The 27,517-nt window shown below is 26.3% G+C and overlaps 5 protein-coding genes across 9 annotated transcripts in view; 3 read left to right on the top strand and 2 right to left on the bottom strand.

The window, feature by feature from the left end:
* The window catches only part of LOC129615335 (atrial natriuretic peptide receptor 2-like), a 70,383-nt gene extending 62,915 nt beyond the window's left edge, over window positions 1-7,468 (top strand). For 3 of the 4 annotated variants that reach the window (XM_055530481.1, XM_055530479.1, XM_055530480.1), the window contains 6 exons: window positions 2,754-2,967; window positions 3,042-3,403; window positions 3,862-4,898; window positions 4,975-5,073; window positions 5,137-5,262; window positions 5,333-7,468. In XM_055530481.1, the coding sequence (XP_055386456.1) occupies window positions 2,771-2,967; window positions 3,042-3,403; window positions 3,862-4,898; window positions 4,975-5,073; window positions 5,137-5,262; window positions 5,333-7,465 (3,954 nt within the window). In that variant the 5' untranslated portion in view covers window positions 2,754-2,770 and the 3' untranslated portion in view covers window positions 7,466-7,468. Of the gene's footprint in view, window positions 1-2,056; window positions 2,178-2,753; window positions 2,968-3,041; window positions 3,404-3,861; window positions 4,899-4,974; window positions 5,074-5,136; window positions 5,263-5,332 lie in introns of those variants that run through there. The other variant, XM_055530482.1, reaches the window with a different exon arrangement.
* Window positions 7,469-12,566: 5,098 nt separating this feature from the next.
* LOC129615057 (WD repeat-containing and planar cell polarity effector protein fritz) lies at window positions 12,567-17,232 on the top strand. 2 transcript variants are annotated; one of them, XM_055530108.1, is made up of 7 exons: window positions 12,567-13,283; window positions 13,464-13,764; window positions 14,168-14,492; window positions 14,565-15,181; window positions 15,237-16,668; window positions 16,720-16,891; window positions 16,969-17,232. In XM_055530108.1, exons 1-7 carry the CDS (start codon window positions 12,872-12,874, stop codon window positions 17,202-17,204), a joined length of 3,495 nt encoding a protein of 1,164 aa, XP_055386083.1. In that variant the 5' UTR covers window positions 12,567-12,871; the 3' UTR covers window positions 17,205-17,232. The 2 variants fall into 2 exon arrangements, with proteins under 2 accessions (XP_055386083.1, XP_055386082.1); XM_055530107.1 differs by having other exon boundaries at window positions 16,945-17,232.
* A 190-nt stretch (window positions 17,233-17,422) lies between these two features.
* Window positions 17,423-18,424, bottom strand: LOC129615058 (39S ribosomal protein L48, mitochondrial). The gene is made up of 4 exons (XM_055530110.1): window positions 18,268-18,424; window positions 18,111-18,206; window positions 17,920-18,053; window positions 17,423-17,862 (listed from the first exon to the last, which is right to left on the bottom strand). Exons 1-4 carry the CDS (start codon window positions 18,277-18,279, stop codon window positions 17,559-17,561), a joined length of 546 nt encoding a protein of 181 aa, XP_055386085.1. The 5' UTR covers window positions 18,280-18,424; the 3' UTR covers window positions 17,423-17,558.
* Window positions 18,425-20,157: 1,733 nt separating this feature from the next.
* On the bottom strand, window positions 20,158-22,880 carry LOC129615118 (squamous cell carcinoma antigen recognized by T-cells 3). The gene has a single exon (XM_055530193.1). It carries the CDS (start codon window positions 22,797-22,799, stop codon window positions 20,202-20,204), a length of 2,598 nt encoding a protein of 865 aa, XP_055386168.1. The 5' UTR covers window positions 22,800-22,880; the 3' UTR covers window positions 20,158-20,201.
* A 1,214-nt stretch (window positions 22,881-24,094) lies between these two features.
* Window positions 24,095-27,218, top strand: LOC129615376 (transmembrane protein 87A). The gene is made up of 9 exons (XM_055530541.1): window positions 24,095-24,226; window positions 24,421-24,481; window positions 24,543-24,622; window positions 24,679-24,852; window positions 24,909-25,345; window positions 25,460-25,678; window positions 25,743-25,863; window positions 25,952-26,102; window positions 26,663-27,218. Exons 1-9 carry the CDS (start codon window positions 24,125-24,127, stop codon window positions 26,881-26,883), a joined length of 1,566 nt encoding a protein of 521 aa, XP_055386516.1. The 5' UTR covers window positions 24,095-24,124; the 3' UTR covers window positions 26,884-27,218.
* Window positions 27,219-27,517: the final 299 nt, after the last annotated feature.

Below are 27,517 nucleotides of genomic sequence, written 5' to 3'. Positions count from 1 at the left end.
GTATTCCAATTATTCCGCATTTTCGGCTTGAAACTCATGCGTAAGTAGTAATAGTTTACGTATGTAAACTTACGGTGCATGTGTAAATTATACGAACTATAGATTTTAGTTCAAAATTTTATGTTGAACGACAGTACAATAAGTAATACGAGTATGTAGAATAAAAATTAGTTATATAGCTATTATTGGTAAAAATATTACAAATATAACCCTGTATAACCACAAAAAGCGTTCCTGATTTAAACGTTTTTTATTCAGAAATTATTAGTACTCAATTTCCATTTTTAAAGTTTCTTAACATATTGGATTGTTAACCAAAAAATGTAAATCCCATACATCTATATTTTTGTTAAAGTTACCTTATATCATGCAATTTTCAAAATTTACTGCTTTAAGATTGAAATTGAATTGAATTAGATTAGCTCCAATAATGGTACGAATTAATTTCAGTCTATGCAGAATTCATTTCTCTATGATTAAACTATAAGTAATAATGATTCTTTATACAAGCAATGTTAATTATTTAAATATTTCAGATTTAAATTGTACTTGAATCCACAAATGGTTAAAAAAAATTACAAAATAAATGCAATTTTTTATAAATATTATAAGTAAGAGCGCGGCTTTAATTTTTCTTCTCTCATTTTCTTTGAATTTTAATTAAATAAAAATTAAAATAGGTAGAGTTGACCGTGTCAATTCTGTGGTACCCGTATACAAATGTATAATTAATTTTAAGTTTTGTATGATAATTGCAAAATTGCTTCACACTAGTATTCAATATTTTTTTAAATACTGTGATGACAGAGCTTTTGAAGTTGTAGCCAATTTTCATTTGTTTAACTAATAACTTAAGTTTGATTTCACAAATATGTTCAAATATTCTTTAAAGTTGTATGGCAGCAACCACAGGAACTCGACTAATCTGAATGACTTTATTTGAAAATAAAGGCCCTATTGCTACATTTTTTATACAAAATTCCTGTATTGTAGTTTCAATATATACTTTCTGAGATGTGATCAAATTATTTTGAAAATTTTATACAAGTGTATCAGCTGCATAAAATTTAAATAGGATTTTGGCATTTACTTTTCCTTAAATCATTTGTAAAAATTTGATAAACTAAGCTCAATTAGTTTTAAATTATCGGCGGAGCGGATAAACAGGCAAACCGACATGACTAAATCCGGTCTAATTCGATGATGAGCAAAAATATTTATACACATTTATATATCAGACCGTTAGTTCTCAGGGCTGCAATGGGAACGGTAAATTTATAACACCCCGTCGTAAATTTTTTTGTATATAAATTGAGAAAATTTATTGCAAATCTTAATTTTAAGCAACTTATATAAATACTTCTCACATAGGGTACAGTGGGTGCTTATTAGCACATACAATCTATATTTGGTTGAGATTTTTTTTAATTTTATAGAACAATTTATTTTTCTTTAATTTTAGCTGATTGCAAATATAATAATTTGTTACACATATGTACATACATAAGTATGTATTTAGGTAGGCGCTTATTGATTAAAAATCTCATAAAATCAGTTACAATTGAGCTTTCAATATAGTTTAATATTTTATGTTTGCAATCAATTTTAACATTGTTGCAAAAGAAATAAAATTAAATTAAAGATTAACGTTAAGCAAAGCTTTACAGTTATTAGTTTTGCAAAGAAAAAAAAAACAACATATAAGTATAATAAGATAGATTAGATAGGAAAGAGAAACAACAAAAAAAACAGAAGTAAAAATAAAGTAAAGAACGAAAGTTAGTAGACATGTAGATAAGAAACTTATTCGGATTTAAGGCGCTCTTAAACTTCAAATATCATTATGGTTTATGTTATCACTATACTCACAATGTTTGACTCAGAACTTTGCTGATAATTATGATGAACTTTAATAACATTATTCTAATTTTGTTTAGAAATAGAAGCAAAACAATGTTTTGAATTGAAATGAATTCATAATTCTGAATTGAAGAGACCATTACGTCTAAGTATGTAAAAAGTTGTAATAATCATTGAATGAATCGCAGTAGAAAATGTAAAAATTATGTGAATCATACTAATTACTCTACTGATTTCTCTTATTTAATATTTTGCTGTAAAACGGGGGTTCATCAATAAATAGACGATAATTTAAAACAATTTATAAACATTAAAATGTAAGCATATGGTTGACATTATACAGGCATACATACAAATTTTACAACGTTCATAGAAAATTTAACATAGTATGGAAGTATGTACACAAAACCTTAAATTGGCAGGAGTACTATAGACGGAAAAAAGATTTATGTGAAAGGTTGATTGCTCTTATTACAATTTCGAATCTTATTTCGATCTAAACTTTCTATACATGTTTACATTCGTATATACACAAAAATGTTCACAATTTATAACAATTTTGAGGACTAGACTTGGTGAAAAATATAATATTTTTAAGAACGATAATATTCCTAAATTAAAAAAAGTACTAAAATTTTTGGATAGTAAAATAATCAATCTATTTTTTCTTGAATACCCCAGTACCTTAATAACCCTTTTCTAATCCCTTTACAATAAATTTAAAAATAAAACTATCATTTTATAAATTATTGTCAAAATTTTATATAAGTAGCTACTTAATTTTAAAATTTCTCAAAAGAGAAAATCTTAAATTTTAATTTTAATAACAAATTTTTAAATTAATTTTTTTTATTTTAATATAAAAAAATAAATTATTTTTTTTTTAATTTCAGAAAAACATACAAATCTGATGTACAATCCCGGTTATAAACAATCTATAAATATACGAGTTTCAAAAAGGGCCACTCATCAATTGCTGTCAAGAATTTTTGGAATATTTTTACATGAAATTCTAGACTATCAAAATGTTAGTCTTGTTTATTCAAATGTCAATAGTAATGACTCTGAAGTTTCAAAATTATTTCATCAACTTCTTGAAATTGCAAGGTATTTCAATTTAGTTTAATTAAAATAAAGCAATACAATAAATATTCTACATTACTATTGTTTTTCTTTAACAGCGGTGAAAACTTGATTGATTTAGAAGTATGGATGTATCCAAATTTTCATGCAATACCATATTATAACGTATATGAAGCTGGAACAGTTACATATCCGGGTCGTTTTGGATGGTATACGGAAGCGAATTTCGTAACAGATCCGAATGTTTTTGTTGAAGATTTACATTATAGTTTATTTTTATATCCAGATCGCATGTATTATCGTAAATATGTTATTGATAAAATAATTTTAGATGAACTAGAAAGAAAATTTGGTTTTCAAAAAATCGAATTATCATATGAATGTCAAAATTATAATAAAACATGTGCAACAATATTTGCACCAGACTATGAGGAAACATCATTTTTATCGAAACATGTTGGTAAGTTTTTAAATAATGAGCTTATTTTAAAAAGAGAATCGCTGTCCGCCAATTAATTTGATCGTTGAAAGTTTATTATAAATACAAACCAATTACTACAAATGACATTGTGTGTGTGTTCATTGTAAATATTGCAAATATTTTAAATATTTTTAAAAATTTTTACGATATTGCCTTCATTTAATCAAGTATTTCACTTGTCAGAATAAAGCTCCATTCGGATAATGTTTAAAACATAATTTTCTCTTAAAATATCAATATTTTATAGCGCATTTCAAAAATGTGCATTAGTTTTTAAGTCATATGATGCTCTCATAGTTTCTATACCAATTTTCAATAACAAAAATTAGTTAACAAAAATTTTATAATCAATTTAAATTTTTGAAGCAACGCAAACGTTGTACAAATTTATGTAACATTTTTTGTATTCAATTAATTTTAACTTTTTATTCTTACAGAGGAATTCAATTTATATTTACAAATTATATGGATTGATGACAAGCATTTTAAAAATACCTTGGATTATTTACACAATAAATATAAATCACAAAATATTCGGAAGCAAAATAAACGTTATCTGTTCCTATCATGGTCACCATCAGCTATAATTGATGATAAAATTGATTATGTTCAATTAACATTGCCACCATGTGAAAGATTTAAATCAGCTGCTGAAACAACTTGCAAGTATGAAATGACACCAATATTAAAATATTATGAAAGAAAATTTCAAAATTATAAACTAGCATTTAATGCTCTCACATTATTTGAAATTGAAAGAGAAAATTTACGACAAATTTTAATTGAATCAAATTTAGCTAAAATGAACAATCCAAAAATGTCTGTATCTGAAATATATAATGTTGTTGCATGTAATTATTTAAAAAATTATCCAAATGAATATTTGAATTGGTTGAAAACATCTGAAAAAAGTTCATTATTTATTGGTGGAATATTTCCTTTAACCGGAAATGGTAAATTATATGGTAATTTAATACCATTTGTTAGAAGTGCAACGGAAGCAATTAACAATAATTCAAGTGTATTATCAAATTTTCGACTGTCTGTTAGTTATAATGATGGCCAATGCAAAGCTGATACCGTAATGAAAGCCTTCATACATTATTTTAATTTAGCAACACCAATAATTGGTGTATTAGGACCCGCATGTAGTGAAACAGTAGAACCAATAGCTGGTGTTTCCAAACATACTAGAATGACTGTAATATCATATTCAGCTGAAGGTGCATTATTTACTGATCGTAACACGTATCCATATTTTTTCCGCACAATCGGTTCAAATAGACAATATGAACAAGTTTATTTCGATTTGTTTAAGCATTTCGAATGGAGGCAAATAGCTGCTTTAACTGAAGATGGGCAAAAATATACTGAATATATATCGCATATGGACACACTGCTAAAGCAGCAAGGTGTTGATCTCATTCTAAATAAGAAATTTCCTAAGGATGTAACCTCAACTGAAATGAATAGAGTAATTTTTGATTTTCCATTAAATACTAACTTTTAATTACATTTAAAATATTTTATTTCTTTTTTAATAATGACAGCTTCTTCAAGAGTTTAAAAATAAAAATGCTAGAATCATAATTGCGGACATTTATAACGATAATGCAAGATCAATTATGTGTGAAGCTTACAATTTACAAGTAATTATTGTGCTTCTGTTAAGCAGACAATGTTTTCACTATCAAATATTTTATTTATTATAGATGACTGCAAGGCATGGTTACGTATGGTTCCTACCTGCTTGGATATCAAAAGTATGGAATGGAGATAGTTCTTCTATAACAATTGATAACATGAATACAACATGCACAAAAGAAGAGCTGTCTGAGGTATAAATTAAAAATTTTATTTTATTTTTATAATTTTTTCATAATTTTATTTTTAATTTTCATTATTTAGGCGGTAAATGGTCACTTTTCGCTAACACATTCAGCTTTTGCTCCCAGTGATTCCATAATGATAGAAAATAAAACCGTTCATGAATGGAAAGAAAATTATCTAAAAAGAGGTGGAGAAGCCCATTTTTCAAATTATGCAGCATTTGCATATGATGCGGTTTGGGTATACGCTTTAGCTGCCGATAAATTGTTGCATGAAAATCCTTCAGCAATTTATGATTTAAGATCACCTGATGTTATTAAGCGCTTAAGTGAAATTATTTCAGATACTGATTTTAATGGATTATCAGGACGTATACGTTTTGATGAAGGTGGCTCTCGTATTGACAATGTTGATATCTTACAGTGGATTAATGGAAAATTCAATCATGTCGGTACATTTACACCAACAATCGATGAAAAATCTTATAAAATAATTGGTGGAGAGTTGGCATTAAACGAAAGTAATATAAACTGGTTAAGTGGAGAACGACCAAAAGATGGAGCATATCAATGTTCAATGGCAACACTGGCAGAATTTTTACAAACAACATGTGAAAACGTAAATTATATTGTTATAATTTTATCATTAGTCGTAGCGCTTTGTGTTTTATCAACTGGCTCATTTATATTTTGGAAATATAGATATCATGCCAAATTAAAACAATCTGCCAAAGTTATGAAAAATTTTGGTATTGATTTACTTTCACCAAATGCCAAAACTTACAATACTCTTGACAAATGGGAAATATCAAAAGATAAAGTAGTTATAAACCGAAGACTTGGTGAAGGTGCATTTGGTACGGTTTACGGCGGTGAAGCTCAGTTGGATGATCAGGGCTGGACAGCTGTTGCTGTAAAGACTTTAAAAGTTGGTGCATCAACTGAAGATCGTTTAGATTTCTTGTGTGAAGCAGAAGCTATGAAACGTTTCGATCACAAGAATATCATTAAATTAATTGGTGTTTGTCTACAGAGTGAACCAATGTATACTATAATGGAATTTATGTTATATGGTGATTTAAGAAATTTCCTATTAGCAAGGCGTAATTTAGTTGATGGAAAAATAACAGATGAATCAGATATTAGTCCGAAACGTTTATCAATGTATGCATTAGATGTTGCACGTGGCCTTTCATATTTAGCTGATGAAAAATATGTTCATCGCGACATTGCATGTCGTAACTGTTTGGTAAATACACAACGTGTTGTAAAAATTGGTGACTTCGGTATGGCTAGACCAACATTTGAAAGTGATTATTACAGATTTAATCGTAAAGGAATGTTACCCGTAAGATGGATGGCACCAGAATCATTAGGTTTAGGATTATTTACACCAGCATCTGATGTTTGGTCATTTGCTGTATTATTATATGAAATTATAACGTTTGGATCATTTCCATACCAAGGCTTATCAAATAAGCAAGCTTTAGAAGCAATTAAACAAGGCCAAATTTTGACAATTCCACGTGGTGTTAAGCCACATTTGGAGGGTCTAATGAAAGCATGTTGGAGTTTAGATTATAAAAAGCGTCCATCTGCTTCTGAAATTGTTGAATATATATCAAGTAACCCAAGATTATTAACACCATGTTTAGATGTGCCATTATCATCAGTTCAAATGGCTGAATCTGATAGTGATCAATGGGAATTATTACCTGGTTTAAGAAAACGTATTTCCACACAACCAAAAATCGATATTTTACCATCAAAAACATCAAATTTAAATGATTTTGATGAGAAATCTCATTCAAATGGTAATATTAATGAAATTAAAACAAATAAGCCAATAAATGGTATGATACCAATACCATCAACTTCAATTATAATTCATAATAGTGATGATAAAATTATTGATAATGTTATAGGTAATTCCATTGAAGAAAATAATTTAAATGGTTATAGTGTAATGTCACCACTATTAAAAATGGAACCAGAAATTACAAATAGTAATTCAAGTTTAAAACGTTATGTTCCAATGTATAATATTGGAAAAAAACCAAAAATTTATAACAGTAATTGTAACAATAATAATACTAATAATAATAACAATATCAATAGTAGCAATAATAGCAGTCCAATTAATAAAAGATCAATTGATAAAGGTAATAAATTGTTCATAAATGAAATTGAATTGCTTGAAATGAGATCGTAAATTTATAAGGAACAATAAAATTAAAAGTTTCTAATACATATTTGATTTATATTAAATTAATTATGATTTAAAAATAATTTAAAAATTTTTACTGCAAAATTTTCATCCCAGTGTAAGAACAGTATATTTTAATAAATAAATTTGTCATGTGAACTGCCTTCGTATATCATATCTTGTATTTAAATTATTCCATTAAAAAATAGTAAATAATATTTATTTTAAAAATATTTATTTCGAACGAATTTTCACTTAATTTACCATTTGTTGAACATATTCGCAAACATTGCGCCAAATTAAAAATTCAATGTTGTACGATAATGTTAAATAGAATTCAGGTAATGTCTTAAATATATTCTGTTATACTGAATATCGTAATATAGGCGCAACACTAAATTTTTCATTTAACTCATGGTCGCAAAAAAAATATCATTGGAATACAACAACTAAATACAACCAAAAATTATATTAAAATTCTTAAATGTATTTTTATAACATATACATTCATATATAAGTTTTTAGGTTTCGAAAGTATTAAACAATTAATATAAAATAATGCAAGTTAACTAAATACAGAACAGATTTTTATTTTTCTTTTAATTAAGTAGATTTTGAACATGAATAGAGAGTTAGATCAGAATGTGAACAACTCAATTTAATATAGGCTACTATAAAAAAATTAATAAATCAGACTACATACATACAATTAAAATAATTAAAAATTTTGAATGAATGTTTGTATAAAAGTTAAAAATGCTAAAAATTAAAATATTAATAACAAATTTTAATAAAATGAAATTTTTAATTAGAAGACAACAACATTTGAAATTTTAAATTGTCTCGAAAATCACACATATGTACGTGATTGTTCTTAAAAATCAATTGAAACTATTTACACAAAGAATTAATTAAAATATGGTAATTTTTGATTGAATTTACATTAACTGTAATACTATTTTAATTATTATTATATGAATTACAATTAATTTTCTGTAGTTAAAAAATAAATAAATTATATTATTGAAGACTGAACGCAAAATAATGGCCACAATTATACGAAGGCATTATAAAATTTCTATTTAACTAAACATTATCTATGAAGATAAGATAGCCATATTTAAAAAAAAAAAAACATTAATTAAATGCTAGTGACGGCCAATCAAAATATTATTGTATTAATACCATAGAGCTATATTTACCAGGCCATCGAGCTCCGAGTTTAAAAATAATGTCCAAATTTGTATAAAAATCGCAAATAATTTTGGAAATTGTTTATTTAAGAAGAATTTGCTAACAATTTTAGTTTGCATATTATTGCAGAGTTTTTAACGTTTAAATTTCAAGAAAAAAAAGAATCGGAATACTTCGGAATATAAAAAACATTAAGCATTCTTTTTGTAAATTTTGATACTCCGAAATACTTCGCAAAATAATCTTAGCTTGGACGTCCTACATATTTAGGTATTAATAGTACATTTAGAATATTTAGCAAAAGTTTCTTTTCTAATTCATTTTGTATAATTCATCAAGTTATCATGTTTGAAGATTTATCACTTAAACATTCACTTAAAATTATATACTAAGAATTCTAAAATCTTGTTACATAAAAGAAAAATTGTAAGCTTTTGTATAGAAAATAAATTTTATTATTTACATATGTATATGACGTTTCAGTAAACTTTTTTAAATATTTAAAGTATTTATAAAAATATTAAACTAAATTGGAAAACTAAATATAAAGTGTCGCTATTAATTAATGCAAAAAAAAAAAATTGTTTGTTCTAAAGAACATTGAAACTGTTCAAAATTTTAATTTGTCTATTAATTATTAATATTATACGATTGCTAAATTTTGATTTAAATCAAATGAAAAGTTAAATTGAAATTTATATACTATATTAAATAGAAGTGCGCTAAGTAAGGATGAAAATACTAAAATTTGATATAGAAAATACTAAATAATTTGTAAGTAAATTTTGTGTAATTGTTAAGTATTTTAAACAAAATTAAAAATAAAATTTCTTTTAGATATAAAGTTATTATTTCTATTAGTCAAATATTATTCTACAACGCTTTTATTACCAAAAATTTAAAAATAATAATAATAATATTATTAACACTTTTTCTTAATTTAAATGCACCTTAAAAAATTATTTTACAATTCAAACGTCATAATTCAATGTCAAATAATAATACAGTTGAAGCTGAATAGAATGAAAATTTATACAAAACAATTATTATGCCTTGAATTCACCATATTTAATTCTCTCTATTAATGTCACTTGGGTTTGTCATTTAAATTATTAACAATTTGATTCAAAACTACTTTATTAAATTTGAAATTTCTTTTAACCAGTTTCAGCTATTTTAATAAATTTTATTATGTAATATAAAACAAAAATATTTCAAAAATAGTTTTAATTTTTAGTTTTTTTTTTTTTATTTTTCACTTTTAAAAAAAGGAATTGAAAAGTAAAAAAAAAAAAACACACACAAAAAGACTGATATTTAGAATTTAAGTACACGCGCCCGATGTATAAAATTAAATTATTTTTTTATTTTTTTTTTTCAAATGCAACTTATTTTGCTTATACAAAATCAATTATAAATAATTATTATAATAAAACAAAAAATGTAATTTTCATCTGTATTTGTAGTTTAAATTCACACTGTAAAAAAATTAAATTCAATATTAATTATAAATTTATAGAAAAAAGAGTAATTTAAAACTAATTTTTAATAATGTTTAATTAATTTAAAATATAAATTACATTATACTTACATACAATAAATATTTTTTTTTGTATAATTAATAAAATCATTAATTTTATTAATTTTCAATTATTGTAAAAATTTATTTATATCATAATATTATACATAAAACATACATACATATATGTAAAAAAATCCACAATAATAAAAATGTCTTTAATAGCTATACATATTCTGTGTGAAAAAACATATTAAATAAAAAAAAGTAAAAAAATAAAAAAATAAAAAAATAAAAAAATAATATTGTTATAATTAATTCATAGAAAAAAAAAGAAAATTAAATGTATTTTATTTAAAAAGCCGATTACATTTTAAATCAAAAAAGGTCTTGCTACCGTAAGGTAAGAAAATGTCTAACAGCGATAATTGTTATGTCTTACAGAAGCATGAAAGATGACATTGCAGCCTTTAATTTGATCTTTGGTTGATCTTGATAACTTTATTAGTATATCTATAACATTTGGGATAACATATAGGCTTTCAAAAAATAATAAATTTATTTACCGTCATTTAAGGACATTTTGGCCAAATAAATGGTAGAATAAAAGTTTCTTGTCTCATTAAAGGCTGTAACGTCACAAAATATAATAATATTTCTAATCCCCTTAATATTATATGCATTTATATTTTTGTGTTAGTTTTATGCAATTTTACATATAGAGTGTTTTTGAAAACGATGTTCTTAATGCTAAAACTGGAAGTCTTTAAAAGCTCTACATTTAAAGACTTGCAGTCTACCTTAAGAACTACTTTATCAAAAATACCCAAACATACTTTAATAATAATATCAAGTATATTAATAAATAAAATTACTTTTTTATATTCCTCAAATATTACCCATTTATTTGATATTAATAAAAATTAATAGAAAATTTAATAGGAAAATGAAATTATAAAAATTACAATTTTTATTGCACCTGGGGTATATAAAAATAAGCTAATCTAGTGTTTTCATATTCCTTAATATGATATATGAGTAGAAAAAACAAAATGTGTATAATATATTATAATGCCAAACCCTTAGGTTGCCATATCAAGAGTGGGATATTTAAATACTTTATTTATTTTTGATGCTATCGCGCAAAAACACGGGAACTTTTAGTTTTTATTAGTTTGCGTTCAAACATTATAAATTTCAGAGTTATCAGATAATATTTAAAATCTTTTCAACTTTCAAAATTCAAAATTTCATTTAAAAAAAATGTTTATTGAAAATTTTTTATCATATTGTAATTAAAAATATTTTAACTTATGCTGAATTGGACCGTCAAAAATTTGAAAACATGTTGATTAACATATCCACTCAAATTTGATCGGTTAACTTTGATTTTTTTTCAAGTAGCTTTTCAATTGTTATTTGGCAACTCTGATTACAAGGTATTGTATTAATATTATTTCCATTCTTCTTGTAAATTAACCATTGTTGTTAATTTTACTACAATTGCGGTATTTTACTACATTTTGGCATTCCATACTACTGTTCTACTGCAAAGCCATTTTTACTACTTCTTTGCCTTTATACTAGAAAATGTGATTATTTGTTTTTGTTTATGAAAAGTTCATTCGTATTTTTTACAAAAACCATTTAAACAACAAAAAAAAATTAGTTTTTTATTTTTTAACAATATTTTATTATTAATTTATATGCATTTATTTCAAAATTATTTTCCAAAAAAAGTTTATATTGTTAATTTTTGAGCTCGCGCTTTGCATAATATTATGTAAATCGACAGCAAACAGTTCAATTTGACAATCGGAAAAAAAAAAAACCGAAAAAAAATTTAATTACCGTTGCCAAAGTCGAAAATATCAATACGTTGCTTAGGCGCGTAGCTGATTTAGGTAACCTGATTTAAAATGTACAGGTATAAAACAATTTTTGCACAAGTGCTTCCTGCTACGCGTCCATTTAGTCAGATGCCTTACTTTTTATTTGGTGATAATAATAACCGCAAATTACTACGCTAAAGCTCTCCATACTACTTTTTTTGAGGCAAAATACTACTGAAAAATAAGTTGAAATTAACAACACTGAAACTAACTCATTTTTATTCCACTCCAAATTTAACTCCAATAACAAAATTTTTTTTTTATCTTATGCATGAACCATGCGCTTTAAAAAGTTGTGAGTAATATACAAACTATCAAAGGTATTTTTCACCTGACTTTTGATGTTATTAATTTTACTATGCATGTCATATTTTTTTATTTTTTTTTTACTCTAAATAATTTTGTTATTATTGTGATATCGTGTCATAGTACAATCACGAATGTTTTCGATTAAATATCATAATTAATTATTTTTTTTTATTTTTTATTTTCAATGTTTTTGTTTCCTATAAGTGTTTTGTGCAATTTATTTTAATGTACAAAATGAATATTGTCCATTATAAATTATTAATTATAAAATAAAAATTAAGGGATAAAATTTAGAAGAATCCACCAGATATACGTATATCTATGTATATATGTGTGTACATCAATCGGATGTAGAAAATTAATTATACTTGGCGTTATACATACATACATAATGTATATTGTTTTTTTGTAACTTATAAATAGTATAGGTTTTTAGTAATTAAAAATAAATTTGTAATTTTCCCAAAAGTTTTTGTATTAAATTTAAGATTATAAAATATGTTAACATTATTAAGTGAATGCCATTTTTGGACGTGTCGGGATGATAAAATTCGCATCAAAGATTTTGATTTGGGTGCAACTAGATATTATACTAATATAAAACGGGACTTTGATGGAAAAGATTTAATTGCATTGGGGAAAAAAGAATATATAGAACAACGTGATGGTATTGTTATATTAACTAATGATAAAACAATAAGACTGAAAGATAATATTAAGAAATTTGAAGAATTAATTAAAAATCATAGAGTAATTAAAACAGAGTGGAAAAATGGTTGTGTCGTACAAATGTTATTAGATAATGGTATGATTATACATATTTGTGTAAATAATTTGACGGGAGATATTCTACGTATTGCATTTGATAAATTTTTTATAGGGAAATTGGCATCAGATGAAATCACTGACGGTAAATTAGATATTAACAAAAAATGTAAACAGATATATGTGCATCTATGTAACATTCGAATATAATTATTTTTATTTACATACATGCATTCATATATATGTAATAAATATTCGATATATTTTTCTTTTGTTGAAAATAGGGATTTGATTTTTTAATATACTATTTGAATTTTATTTGTAGCAATTTTTTCAAGGCAAAATATTTTATTGGCATATAATACAAACCAAGTTACTGTCGTACATTTACAAAAACCAACAATGAAACGTTCAAGTCCAGAAAAAATATCAAATATGGATCCAAAAATTTATCATGTTCTAATACCTGGATCTCCCGATAAGAAATTGTCAAGGAATTTGGTTGTTAATAGAAGCTTTGACTTAATTATTGTTTGGACAAAATCATCACAAAATGAATTATTTCCATGGAAACCTACATATCAAGATCAAGATAGAGCAAATATGCATGTTTTTAAATTGAGAGAGTAAGTTTTTGTACGATCACTAACATTTTAAGAAAATATTTGAAAATAAAAGACTTAAGATGGAAACTTTAATTTTAATTGTTATGTTCAAGATAATAATGTGGAAGATAATTTTAATATTGACATGAATTAGTGAATATTGATGCTTTTTCAATTCAATAATAAAAGAAGCCTTATAAATATTTGTCACATTTCAAATAATTTTAACTGATTTATTTGGTATATGGAAAATATAATTCAACACAAACTTACTTTAAAACTTTTATTATTATTAAAATATTTTATTATTAAAATATTGCAAAATATCCTACATTTAAATCTTAATTTTTGTACGTTGTACCTAAAACTAACTTATATAAATATATTATATACATAATACATCTTAATATCTTCATATTTTCAGAGATAGACTTGAAGCAATTGGATTTTGTTGGACAGAAAATGAACCATTGTGTACGCAATTTTTAAGAACGGATGAAAATAAAATCATAACAGTTGAACAGAAAATTTCTCGTAAAGGTGAAATAAGTGCAGATATTTGCATTTATGGAATTGTAAAAGGTCGTTTACAAAAAACATCATCACATGCTATACCAATTGGCTCGCAAATTTCAAGTCATCGATTCAGCCCTGATCAAGAACGTTTATTTTTGGGTACTGTTGATCATTGTGTATGCATATATGATATAACAAGACAAAAAACAAAATTTTTACCAAAAACTGAAATTGTAAATATAAATAAACCTCTTTGTACCTCTTCTTCGCATTAATGTAAATAATAAAATATAATATTATTTTAGGCTCCCAAACATAGTTCATGGCATTCAGATTCAACGGTTATATTAATTGGAAATGATGAAGCAAAATTGCAACTTTTTGATTATGCATTAAATCCAATTTCGACTCAATTAATGAGTGAAGACATAATATCGTCAAATATATTAGATATATCCGTTTATTTTATGGAAAAACCTAAATTAATTAGTGCAAGTTTTAGTTTCAAAGTTGATCGCAAAATTAATAATATTAATTATTCAGGTCAATCAGATTTCTTTTTATTATTAATTTTTGAATATGGGCCAATTGCTTGTTTAAGATTTTATGGTAATACTTTTAAATCAGACAGCGGATTGTCAGCTGATGCTTTAATAAGCAAATATTTAATTTATAATCAATTGGATAGAGCAGTCAATTTACTTTTATGTTCTAATTGGGAGTCGAACAGTGCTATGTGTATGCTTGCTTTAAATAAAATTTGTAACTTTGTTGTAACGCGTGAGGATGTTAAACGTAGTCGAAATGATATGTTGAAAAAAGCACTGCGCAGTTTTACGGATCAATTAAGTAATGATGTGAAAGATGAATATGGGGATCAAGTAATTGATTTGAGGCGTCGATTTTTCTTTTTTCTTTTACGGTAATTTATTTTTAATAATTTTTATTTTTTAAACTTATTTTTATATTGCTTTTAGAAATAAACTCTTTAATGAAAGTTTGGAAATTGCCCGTGTAGTATTGGACTATGATTTGTTTATGGATCTTTTCAATTGCACCAAATCTGATCCAAATTTAATAAGTATAACACATGAAGCATATCACCAAGCTGAACAAATAGTAAATCAAACAGAAAAAGATTCAAAAAGCTCGAAGACAAGTGAGGATTCCGAAAAACATAATAGTGATGATGACGATACAACAACAACTAGTTCCATTCCATCATGTGCAGAATATTTAGACAGTTTAATATTCTCATCGGCACCAAAGGATCCTTACCGTCGAAGAAGTTTGAGTTCTGGGAGGGAAATTACTGATGCACATAAGTACACTGAACACAATTCATTTGAAAATACGTGTAAAGATACTTTATTTGGTCATAATCATATACAACAGCAATTAAAAGTTAAAAGATATCACAAAAATTTGAATGAAATGGATTTCGTAATACAAAATGTTAAAAGTTATGTGCCTCCATTAAAATCATATAAATCCACTGTTAATAAAGCCGCAAGTGTAAAAATTAATAAACCGAAACAAGTAGAAATTCCTGATAGCCCAAATGTTTCAAACGGATGTTTTAGATTGTTAAAAAAACCAAAAGAATCACCCTCCAAGTGTTATAGTAAATCGAATTCTAAAGATGAAGTAGATGTTTCTTCTTCAATGTCGATTGCTACAAATAGAAGTTTAAAAAGTAGTAATTATCAGTTGCAAGACCTAGTTCCGAACAAGAATCGCAAAAAGGCGTCCGATTTGTATATAAATTCCTCAACAAAGTATCGTTTACCTGAACAAACTATCGGAATTCCACTTTCTTTGCCAAAAATGCCACCACCACTAAATTTTCAGTCATCAGCAATAAATGCAACTCATCATTTCATTCCAAGAGCATCTACTACTCATAGTAATAACAACTGCAACAATAACGTAGTTGAAAAATTATTTCATCATCGGAAGTCAATGTCACCAGATCGTCTCTCAATTTGTGATCTTAATATTAACAACGTCAGTGAAACTCAACAAACACTTTCAACTTCACCATCGAAATTTACCTTAAATAAATCAATCGGAATACCAAGTTTATTTAATGAATCAAGTGTAGGCGTTGACTCATGCTCTTACACACAAAAGTATTATCAGTATCCATTAGTTTTGGGCCATATTCCTTCATCTACACCATTAGAATTTCCAAGTGCAATAAACCAGTCAATTGTTAACAACAGCAATGAGTTAACCCAAAAAAATAAGAAAGCATCGTCAATTCTTTCAGCTAATTCCACAAGTAGTTCGGTTGGATTAAGTCATGCTTTAATTACTAATAATAGCAGAGTAGATATCAAAAGGGATCCTTTCATCGAAAAAAATAAAGTAAAATTCTCAGATACCGTTCAAGTAGCTGTAGTTCCCGTAAGATTATTTTTAAAAATTTGAACATCTTTAAGAAAAATTTTGTTTTAGGATCTGCCGCGCAAAGAAAAGCCTATACCAATGAAACGTAATGGTTTTATATTTAGTTCTCCTAGTTCTAAAGGCAATTCATATGTCATGGATCCAGAAAAAGAGTTAGCTGAAAGCTTACCGTTATGTAACCCTAGGGAGGAATATTTGAAAGACTTTAATCCTGTTTTAGGTAACATTTTGTTAAAATAATATTGTACTATTTCATTGAATTCAATATTTTAGCTAATGAAAGTGTTACTCAAACAGATCGCAACAATTTGACTGAAAGTGGGGATCTTCATTCTAGCTTTAACGAGAACCATATTTTAATTAATAGAATTGCTAATAATAATACAGATGCCAGCACGAATATCAGCGCCAACTCAAATATCTTAAATTACAATAGTAGCGATAACAATAATGATAATCCTAATAGTGTTAATGACAATAATAATAACAATAATGGGTCCACTATTAAAGTGGTTCATTTTGGTATAGTTTAGAATAATTTATTTGATTATTTATTATATGATTCTTTTGTACAAATTTATTTAATTTTATTTTACATTAAAAATTACCATTGTTAGAAGCTTATTACAATATTATTTATACCAATATTAAAACACAGTTTTTTATTTATTTTATCTAAATTAATTAGTTTTTCAAAGATTAACTTCAAAAAATAAAAACCACGTGTAGAAAAGTCTGAAATATATACATATGTACATGTAAGTTGTACATATTGTTTGAAAATTTAAACTTGTTATACATAGAATATGTAGGTTTCTATCTATCTTATTCTATTAAGCTTTTTAACAATTATTTTTTTTAACTACCTTATTAAAAATTTCTACACATTATTTTTTTTTTGTAGAATCTCGTGTACCTTGCAAATTTTCTAGTTGAGCCTTTAATTCTAGTAAATCTCTATCAGGAACATAACGCTTCTCTTCGAATTCCTCATCATATTCAAACACATTTAACGTTACGCCTTCAGGTAGAGCAGCTTGAGCTATTCGTAAAAATAAAGGATAGGTTGGAGCATCCATATCGGATATTTGAATATTTCGTTCATACGTTGTTAAACTGTATTCTGCCTCAACAACAGATGATGATGGTTTAAATCTTTGTACCAAAGATTTCTGTGGTGGTGAAGCATAGCTAGAAATAGGCACGATATAATTTTAATATTCAGCATGCAAACTGCAATTCTATTACCTTTCTGAAACATCCATTTCTAAATATTCTGCCACATTATGTAAAAATTTTTGATAACTTTCAAGGATTGGGTAATCATATCCTTTTACTTGAAAGTTTAAACATTCGTACTGCGGATATTTGGATTTCAAAGACTGAAAATGCAGATATATAAATATTTAAATTCTATGACGAAATGAGAAATAATTCACATCTAAATAATCTGGCTCATATATTTTGAAATTTTTTCTTGTTGTGGAAACGGAGCGAAAAAGTACTTGCCTCACTTTAAAAGATAAATCGATAACCTTAGAAAATGTTGGAAAACATAATTTTTAACTTAAAACTCAAATATTGTGAAATTTTTACCTTCTTAAACATATTTTGTTACAATAAAATTTGCTTATCGATATGAGAATTAAAAAAAAATAAAGAGAAAACTAAATTATATGTAAATATTTTTATTTTTACCGCAGCTGATAAGTAACACTTGACAGCACAGAAGTACATCATATGTACCATGAGATATTTTTGTTATGTCAAAATTTTTACTAGACATTTAATTTCAGCAATAATAATAAAGCATTATGATTTTTGTTTGAAGTTTTGGTGAATATTTATATATTCATTACTATTATTTATTTATTTCGTTTGAATTCACCACTGTCATTTAAATTATTTTCATTTGATAATTAATATGATTGACATTTATAGTCATAAACATTAAGCTTGTTCACGTTTTCTTCTATTCAGTGTTCATTCACTCAACTGCTACTGCTATAACAAGTCAGCATTCCGAAACGGCATTAATTCATTAAGTTAACATTATTATAATTACGATTTTAATATAAATGTTTGTTTTCCGTATTATATTTTATATTTTAATATGTATTGTGTTTCAAAATCCTAAATTTCTTAGTAGGAAAAATTTTACGCTAAAATTTATGTTTATAAACTTCAAATCAAATTGAAATGTGGACTATACACTACAAATAGTATAACCAACAAAAAATATACATATTTTTTTCAAATTATGACATGAGAAATATGACCAAAGTAATATCACAAAAAATTTTGAATATTTATTTCGTTTAAATTATATTGAGCCTACTTGCTTTTATATTAAAAATTAGATTTTCTTCATATTATTACTAAACTAGCATAATTAGTTTTTTATTATTTCTTCAATTTTTTTTTCCAATTTGATTAAACTTTTGAATCGCTTTTATTCGAAATGCCAATTTCAGACTTAAGCAGTCATTGTTTGAAACCATAGATATGTGCATACATATAGCCATACGCGTGGACATACATACATATATAGTACATCAACCTACTTACTTTTTTGAAAATTGATTTAAATGGATGTATGTACATTCATAATTACGTATTTGTGTTAAGTTTTATTGTTTAGCACTTTTCCCTAAAAAAATTTGAAAAAAAGTTCTTTTTGGTTTACCTCTCTCCTTCTACAAGTTATACCCTCCCACAACCCTAAAAACGCCATTTTTTAACTATTTGTTGCAGTGTTTAAACGCAAACCATAAGCGTTTTTCAAATTTTACAAACAAATAAAGGCAGTGGCTTGCTTCTCCACTGACTCCAAGGCATACTATAGCTAAACTTTAAAAAAACAAAATTTCCGTTCAAATTTACCGTTATCTAAAACCGTTTTTCCAATTTTTTGATGTCGTTTTTGTTCTAGACCCCAAGTTTTGGGAACCTGAAATTTTAGCAGCAACACTAACAAATAGTTCATTTCGTTGGAAGTTTTTTTTCCATCTCCACCTCCTCTCAAGTTATCCCCCCTTGAAATTTGTAAAATTTGAATTTTTCGGGCCTTATATTTCTGAAATCGCAAGCTTTTTCAAATTTCTAAACGCAAAGAGCTAACGCTAAATTCCATGACATTAAAAAAATAATTATTTCTTAACTCACGCAATTAACTCTTAAAATCGATCATTATGTTAATCCTTCTTAAATTTATTTTTGCTTTTATTCAAAGACTGCATAAGTCATATGCAATCCTAGAAATAGTTTCGTATATGAATGAAAAGAATTTTAATAGTGTGGTAGGTATGCATAGACTGTATTTAAAAGCAGAATTTTCACTTGTTGAAGGGAAAATGGCTACAATACAAACCATTGGTTTGACCCAACTTTATTTTTGATTCTCTAATTTTAGTAGGGAGGTAGGTTTTAATTTGTTAGTTTGAAGATTTGTTAGTCAGAGAAATAACTTTGAACTAGTAATTTATGTCAAAATTATATTTATTTCCAACTTTAAATAAAATTCTTAGTGTCTATTTGTTCAAAAATTTTCTGAAATCCTCGTTGGTTTTTAGTGGTGCGCTTCCATTTGAGTTAGTTGAGTTGCTGGCACTTTTGCCAGATATGTTCCTTTGAACAGAAGCTGGAATTAGAAAACTCATTCTAGGCTTTTTGATATTAGATGATTTTGCGCTACCAATTCCTAACATTTTATTAATGTTAAATGGTTGTGATTTTTCAGATTGTTTAGGTGGGGGAGCTGATATAGCAACATTTATTTTATGTTCTTTTAATTCATAATTATCTAATTTAAGTGTTGCTAAAGAAGCTGAATTTTCGTTTTCATATTCAATATAAGCAATACCTTTTGGTTTTCCACTTTTGTGATAAACAATTCGAATATCACTTATTTTACCAAAAGGTTCAAAAAGTTCTCGCAATTCTTCCTGTGTTATATCATATGGAAGTCCTTTAACAAATACTTTTCTAGGTTCTATTCCTCCTGAATATTTGAATTTCTGTCGTTTTTCTTTATCTCTTAGTACGCTGGAGATATACATAGGTCTACCTTCAAGCATTTTTCTGTCTAAAGATAAAGCTTTTTTTACCTCTTCTTCTGAAGATAATTCTAGGTAACAAAATCCTCTGCTTCTACCATTAGCAGCTTTTATTAAATCTATATTAACGATTTTTAATTCGGGTAAACCACTTTTTATCTGCTCTTCAGTAAGATTGTAATCTAAATTGCTTAAAAATATCCTTAAATGGTCTTTTGTGAAATCAATATCATCATCTTCGTGTTCTTTAACGTCTTTCGATTTAAAACTTGGATTAGGCGTTGAAGGTTTTAAGAACAACTCAGTTCCTTTTTTTGGTATTTCTTCATCAGTTTTGGCCTTTTTAACTGGAGCCTCATTTATGGCAAAGGATTTCCTTTTTATACCTTTTTTTTCAGACACATTTTGCTTTCCTTTGTGACTCTTCATTTTGTATTTACTATCGAGATCTTTCAAAAAATTTTCACAATATTTTTGACAATAATCAAGATTAACTTGAGATCCATTACATCTTTCGAATCTTATCCAAGCAGAGACAATGGAGTAAGGATTGTCAAGATCAAAAGAGAGAGATTTCTTAAACAATTTTCTTGCAGATTCTGGGTTGACTCGCATTTCCATGTGAATATATTCAATCCATAAAGCTGATTTTGAGGAATTGTCCGAACTTGCCATAACTGTATCCCATAGTTCTTTACCTTTCTCAGGATTTCGAAAAGGTCCATATTCCAATCTACCCCAAAATTGTAAGATTTCGCAATTACAATCTGCTAAAACCCCCCATTGTTTACCTAAAGCGCTCCAAGAAAGATCAAAATTTTTTCTTAATATTTCAATATCACTTTCACTTTCATAGTCCGTATTTCTCCTTATATAAGATAAATATTCAAGCCATAGCGAAACATATGGTTCAGGTGAATCAAAACCTGCTTCCAATGCTTTCTCAAATGCTTTTTGAACTTCCTGTTTAGGTTGTTGAATTTCTTCCAAAATATACAATTTTTTTATATACAATTTAGGACTCCAAGTACAATTACGAAGAGCTCTAACATTTATATCAAGAGCTGTTTGTTGAAATACTGGAAAATCTTCAAGCTCTTCAGGCTTTCCATCTTCGTCCCGCTTTAAAATAAAATCAATATATTCAAGCCAGCAATTTTCATTTAAACAGCAATCGGTAACCATTCTTTCGTATAAAACTTGAATGATGTTTTCTTCTAATTCTTCATCGGCCATTTTTATATAATCTAAATACGCGACAGCTTTTTCTTGGTAGAATTTTTGGTCGAGATTTTTCAAACGTTCTTCATACGGTAACATTTTCTGAAGATCTTCCTTCGCCCTTTTATAATTTTTATCTATTCTATCCCAATCAACTACTATTTCTAATTTCTCTTTGTTTTTTTCATAAAGCACTTTAAAATCAATGTAACTATTTTCCATTTCATATAAAGGAATTTGAAGTTCTCTCATATAGCTTTGTGCAACTTTCATTAACTTGTCTTCATTACTCAAAGAAGATTGTTCAATATATTTTCTATATAACGAAAAGAAATTTTTACCAAAGTAACAATCTAATGAATAAGTTCCCAGAAGTTCCGACCATATTTCAAGAACTTTTTTTTCGTCAGAAACTTTTGAAAGAAATTTTGCATAATCCAGAGCGACGCTGGTAGAAAAATAATCATTCAATGCTTTTTTAAAAAGGTTTACCACATTATTGATTTCACTTTCTGAAGTACTTATATTACGTTCAACAGAAATGAATTTCAACCATATATCAGAAGCGAGAGGAAAGACATTTGCAAAGAGATTATACGATTCACGAATTTTTTCCAAATCACCAAGTTTATGTGCGGTTTGTGTCAATTTTATGTATGTATCGTAATTTAAGGTATTACTAGATATTTCTGCTAATAATTTCAAATATTCTCTGAGATCTTTTTCTTCGTCGTCGCTCAAGTCATCTTCATCCATATCTTCCTGAATATCCTCCTCAGTTCCCACTTCGTCTTCATCACTTTGAAGTAATGCATCTTCTTCAGCTTCATCTATTTCTGGTATTGTAGACATATTTCAAAAAGCTTTTAGTTAATTTCATAAATTATTTTTAAAAAATGATTCAAGAAACAAATTCCAAACGATTGTAAAAAAGAAAACACACCGCGACGTTTTATTTAAAGCATTGCCAGATAAATTAAGCAATTTGTGGCGGCACTTTGAAAGACGTCAAATCAACATAATATGCATATATTTAAAATGCAAAACGACCTATCACTATTTGTTTATTTTGAGCAAAATTATTATAATTGAATTGAAAATTTTGATTTTGTGTTATAAAAATGTGAAATTTAGAAAATACAATTTGTGAATTCATTTTGTTTATTTTGTTTTATTTTTAATTAAAAAGACTTGAAAAAAGATTTGTTGTGGATTAAAAATTTTTTTTTTTAAATGAAAGCTTCTAATGTTTATATGACGTTTATATGATGGAGCGAGTACTTAACTTGAAATTTCAATCTGCGTATACGCTGTACAGATTGAAATAATGTTACTTGAAATCGACTTAAGTGTGATATTAGTTGACAAGCATTATATATTAACTTGTCATTTTCAGACTTTTAATCCACGTATATGCATTATGTAGTCAATATTCAAGTCAAGTTAATAATCTGACTTAACTTGAAAATGCCAAGTCAACTAGCGTTTATATGCCATCAAAATCCCCTTGAAGTCGGCTGCAAGCTGCATATAATAACCTGCAGTAATAACTAAGAGGAACATATATTTTGACAAGTTTAAGATTTTCAAATATTTTAATATTATTTTACTAAACTTGAAAGCACTTAATGTCAAATTTTGTTTGAGGTGTAAACGCTACCAAATCACAGACCGCATACTAACAGCCCAATTGATTATCTCTCTTTTTCATCTCATTTTTTATTCATTTTCAAATCAAAATTCTTTTTTGAAAATTTTTTGTTGTTTTAATGAATATTTCATTTTTCTAATAAGATTACTAATTTTTTTCATTAGATTTTTGCATTATTTCCTTGAAAATTACATTGTACAAATACATGATAGTTACACATTTTCTTCTCTTTTCGCGAGTAAACAGAACGATACACGATCATGTTTTAAAACTTTATAAAATTTTTCCAAGTTTTATAAAATTTTAAGAAATTTTAGGGTACTAGACAAACCTAATGTTGTATAAGTTAAACAACTTATAGTCGAAATATCCATATGCCTTAAATGTAGACTAATAGAATATAAGATAAACAACGACAACACAAATTTTTTGAACTATTAGACTTCATTAATGTCAGTTTAAAGGACACTTTGGCAGTTTTCTTTCTAAACAAATCGTGAAAAAAGTTTGCAATAGATGTGTGAAAATGCCGAAACTTAAATATGTGATAATTGTGGTATCAGTATTTTTTTTACCATTTATTTGTGGAAAATCAGAACAAGGAAAAACTGATTCTGTCTTAAGTAAAGTAAGATTATATAAAATTATTAATTTACTTTAACCGAAAAGTAGAACTTTTATCTAACTTCAGAGTGAAAAATAAAAACAGATAAAACGAATTTTACGTTTTCCAATTGTTATCTCAGTGTTTTTAAAGATATCTTGAAAAAAATTCACTTTAAATGTATTCAATTGTTTTATTATATCTTATTTTTTTTCTAGAAAGCAAATACTGCTAAAGCTGAAAAGACCTTATTTGCTGGTTCACAAATATTTGTACAAAGTAAGTAAAATTTTGTATGATTCATTGTAAATCTTACTAATAACCTTAAATAAATTTGTAGTTACCTGTGAAAAGAATAGTGATTTTCTTGAAATATATTGGACTTTGTCTAAACGTAGATGTTGGGAAGATGAATCAAATGTATTGTTTTAACTTTTATAATTAAAAGTTTTGAAATACAATTATCGTTGTTTTAGATGGAATACCAAGCGCCTCAGTCAATCGTTTTTAGTGGGAATGAAACAATAACATCGAACAAAATGAAAGTAAAATGTGTAGAAGGACAGCATATAATCTTAGATTCGCTTTTGCCAGAAGAAAAACCTAGTGCTGGAAATGAAAAAAAGAAGCCTACAATACAAATTGGCGATGTACCTTTATAATTTTTCGGAATTTTTTATCAAATTAAATTGTACATTTTTTACAGAAAATTGATAAACCTGTTTATACAGTTTTGAATGACGGAATTTACGATTTTGTGTTATATATCGAGTCAGGAGGTGAATTTCAAACACCAGTACATATAGAAATTCGTGGACCGCATGGTTATTTGTCTGCAGTAGAGTGGCCTCTATTACCATTTTACGGTATAATGTGCTTGGTTTATGTGATTCTTGGTATTACATGGCTAATTGTGTCTTTCGCCCAATGGAGAGATCTTTTAAGAATACAATTTTGGATTGGTGGAGTTATATTACTCGGAATGTTAGAAAAAGCAGTCTTTTACGCAGAATATCAAAGTGTAAACTCTACAGGGATATCAGTACAAGGAGCAGAGCTTGCTGCAGAAATTGTGTCTTGTGCTAAAAGAACACTAGCTAGAATGCTAGTAATCATAATGTCATTAGGTTTCGGTATAGTCAAGTAAGTTTTTAATAGTAGTGGAAATATTTTGCCTATGAAATCTATTACAAAAGTAATTAAGATTCAAATTTTTGCTGAGACTGATCTGATGATATTTTTCGATTATCTCGCCAGACCCAGGTTGGGACCAATGTTACATCGTGTTGTGGGAACAGGGGCGTTGTATTTCATTTTAGCATGCGTGGAAAGTTATTTGAGAGTTATGAGGACAAAAAATAATCAAAGGCATGAGTTGCTTGTTGCAAGTATACCGCTAGCTGTTTTGGATTCAGGGATCTGTTGGTGGATATTCACGTCCTTAGTTCAAACAACAAGAACACTTAGGTTAAGAAGGTATATTCAATAGAATCATTACAAAAATAAATAGTAGTTAAATTGTTGACTATTATAATTTCAGGAATACTGTAAAACTTTCTTTATATCGACATTTCACAAATACATTAATATTTTCTGTACTAGCATCAGTAGTTTTTATGTTGTATTCAATAAAAGCTCATAAATTGGAAAATTGTTCACCGGTATGAATTAAACATTATTTAGCCTATGCATTATAATTATTATTATAAGTTTAAATATTCTAAATTTACTAATTATTTTTATTTTTAGTATTGGCGTGATATTTGGGTTGATATAGCATTCTGGCATGTTTTGTTCTCAGTTCTTCTATTAGTGATTATGATATTGTGGAGGCCAACAAATAATAATCAAAGATATGCTTTTACACCACTATTAGATAACCCAGAAGACGAAGACGAAGGTAATAGAAACTTACCGGATAAATACTATGTAACGCCATAAAATAACTTAAGTTTTAAGTCGCGAAAACTTATTCTAGAAATGTTTTTTGAAAACTTATATTCTGCAAGAAAAAACCATAATTTATTAATTATAATTAATTTTTTTAAAATTTTTTAAACTTAAAAAATCCAAAATTTTTCGAATATGTAATTTAATATGAATTTTAACAAATTAGTTAACTAGATTTTTTTAATCTTATGTTTACCTTAGATTTAGTTAGATAATGTGTAATTGAAATTGTGTTGCTCTGTAATATGTAGAACTGCATTTTATTCATTTTTTTTCATATAATTTTATTCTATTTCTATCCTTTAAATGTAATGTTATATTTCATATGCAATATTTATTTAATAATATTTTAAGTGTAATCTTCTGTAACAATTTTTTGAAAATTCGTTAAAATTCTTTTAAATTAATAGAGAAGAATATATACCAAAATGCACTTAGTATATTTTGTTAGATAAAAACATATTGATTTCAATGAATTTGAATTTAATTGATCTTTTAAATTACTTTTAGAAGAAGAACAATTTGTTTCGGATGCATATGGGGTAAAAATGCGCGGAGCAAATGTCAATACACCAAAAACACCACCACCAAAAACTACAACAACAGAAGAAGATGATCTTAGATGGGTAGAAGAAAATATTCCATCTGCTATTCAAGAACCAACCTTACCAGTTTTAGATTCCGATGAAGAAATATTAAATACCAAATTTGAAGTTTCCAAAATGCAATAAGTTTTTAGAAGTCTGACGACAGTTACATATACATACTTAGTTCAATAAATCTTATTTCGAAATTAATTTTAAAATTATTTAATTTCTATGTTTCTTATAACTAAAGAAATATAGAGAAAGGAATTAATGACGATATCAATTAATTTAATGAATGACAAATTGTTTCTATTTTTTTATCATTTTCATTTTGCAAAATGTACCAATTTTCTTATATTTTATTTACTTTCTTTACATTTTTGCGAAGTAGGATAAGAGTAAAATTATATTAAACAAAATAAAACTGTAAAAATATTAGCTTTGTTTATATTTTTATTTACATAATTATATTGCTGTTCCTGAAAAATTCTTAAAGACAGTACATTAGGTTTTAAAGAAAAATAATTTATTAATTATGATTTCAATCTATTAATTATTATTTACATCAATTTGTGTATATATATATATAAATATATATATATATATATATATATATATATATATATATAAATATATATATATATAAATTGAATTTTGAAGATATTTAAATTATAAAATTAAATTTATGAAAGTTTATGTATTTATATAATATATTTATAATTTAAAAATATGTTTTAATATTAATATACAATGGAATTTTATTTGTTCTTCGTTTATT

Source organism: Condylostylus longicornis, unplaced genomic scaffold (genome assembly GCF_029603195.1).
Source record: "Condylostylus longicornis isolate FDR11 unplaced genomic scaffold, ASM2960319v2 ptg000135l, whole genome shotgun sequence".
In the NCBI taxonomy this organism is placed as follows: domain Eukaryota; kingdom Metazoa; phylum Arthropoda; class Insecta; order Diptera; family Dolichopodidae; genus Condylostylus; species Condylostylus longicornis.
This window is presented reverse-complemented; position numbering and strand designations above follow the sequence as displayed.

Bases quoted from the DNA above. Each gene is read 5' to 3' on its own strand.
- LOC129615057 (XM_055530107.1), top strand. From the start codon at position 12,872: ATGTTAACATTATTAAGTGAATGCCATTTTTGGACGTGTCGGGATGAT. The intron at 13,284-13,463 runs GTAAATTAGATA...TTTTATTTGTAG, and splicing joins ATCAGATGAAATCACTGACG to CAATTTTTTCAAGGCAAAAT. The intron at 14,493-14,564 runs GTAAATATAAAT...ATATTATTTTAG, and splicing joins TTTTACCAAAAACTGAAATT to GCTCCCAAACATAGTTCATG.
- LOC129615058 (XM_055530110.1), bottom strand. The intron at 18,054-18,110 runs GTGAATTATTTC...CTGCATTTTCAG, and splicing joins ATGAGCCAGATTATTTAGAT to TCTTTGAAATCCAAATATCC. The intron at 17,863-17,919 runs GTAATAGAATTG...GCCTATTTCTAG, and splicing joins GAAATGGATGTTTCAGAAAG to CTATGCTTCACCACCACAGA.
- LOC129615376 (XM_055530541.1), top strand. From the start codon at position 24,125: ATGCCGAAACTTAAATATGTGATAATTGTGGTATCAGTATTTTTTTTA. The intron at 24,482-24,542 runs GTAAGTAAAATT...ATAAATTTGTAG, and splicing joins TTCACAAATATTTGTACAAA to TTACCTGTGAAAAGAATAGT. The intron at 24,623-24,678 runs GTATTGTTTTAA...TCGTTGTTTTAG, and splicing joins GTTGGGAAGATGAATCAAAT to ATGGAATACCAAGCGCCTCA.
- LOC129615118 (XM_055530193.1), bottom strand. From the start codon at position 22,799: ATGTCTACAATACCAGAAATAGATGAAGCTGAAGAAGATGCATTACTT.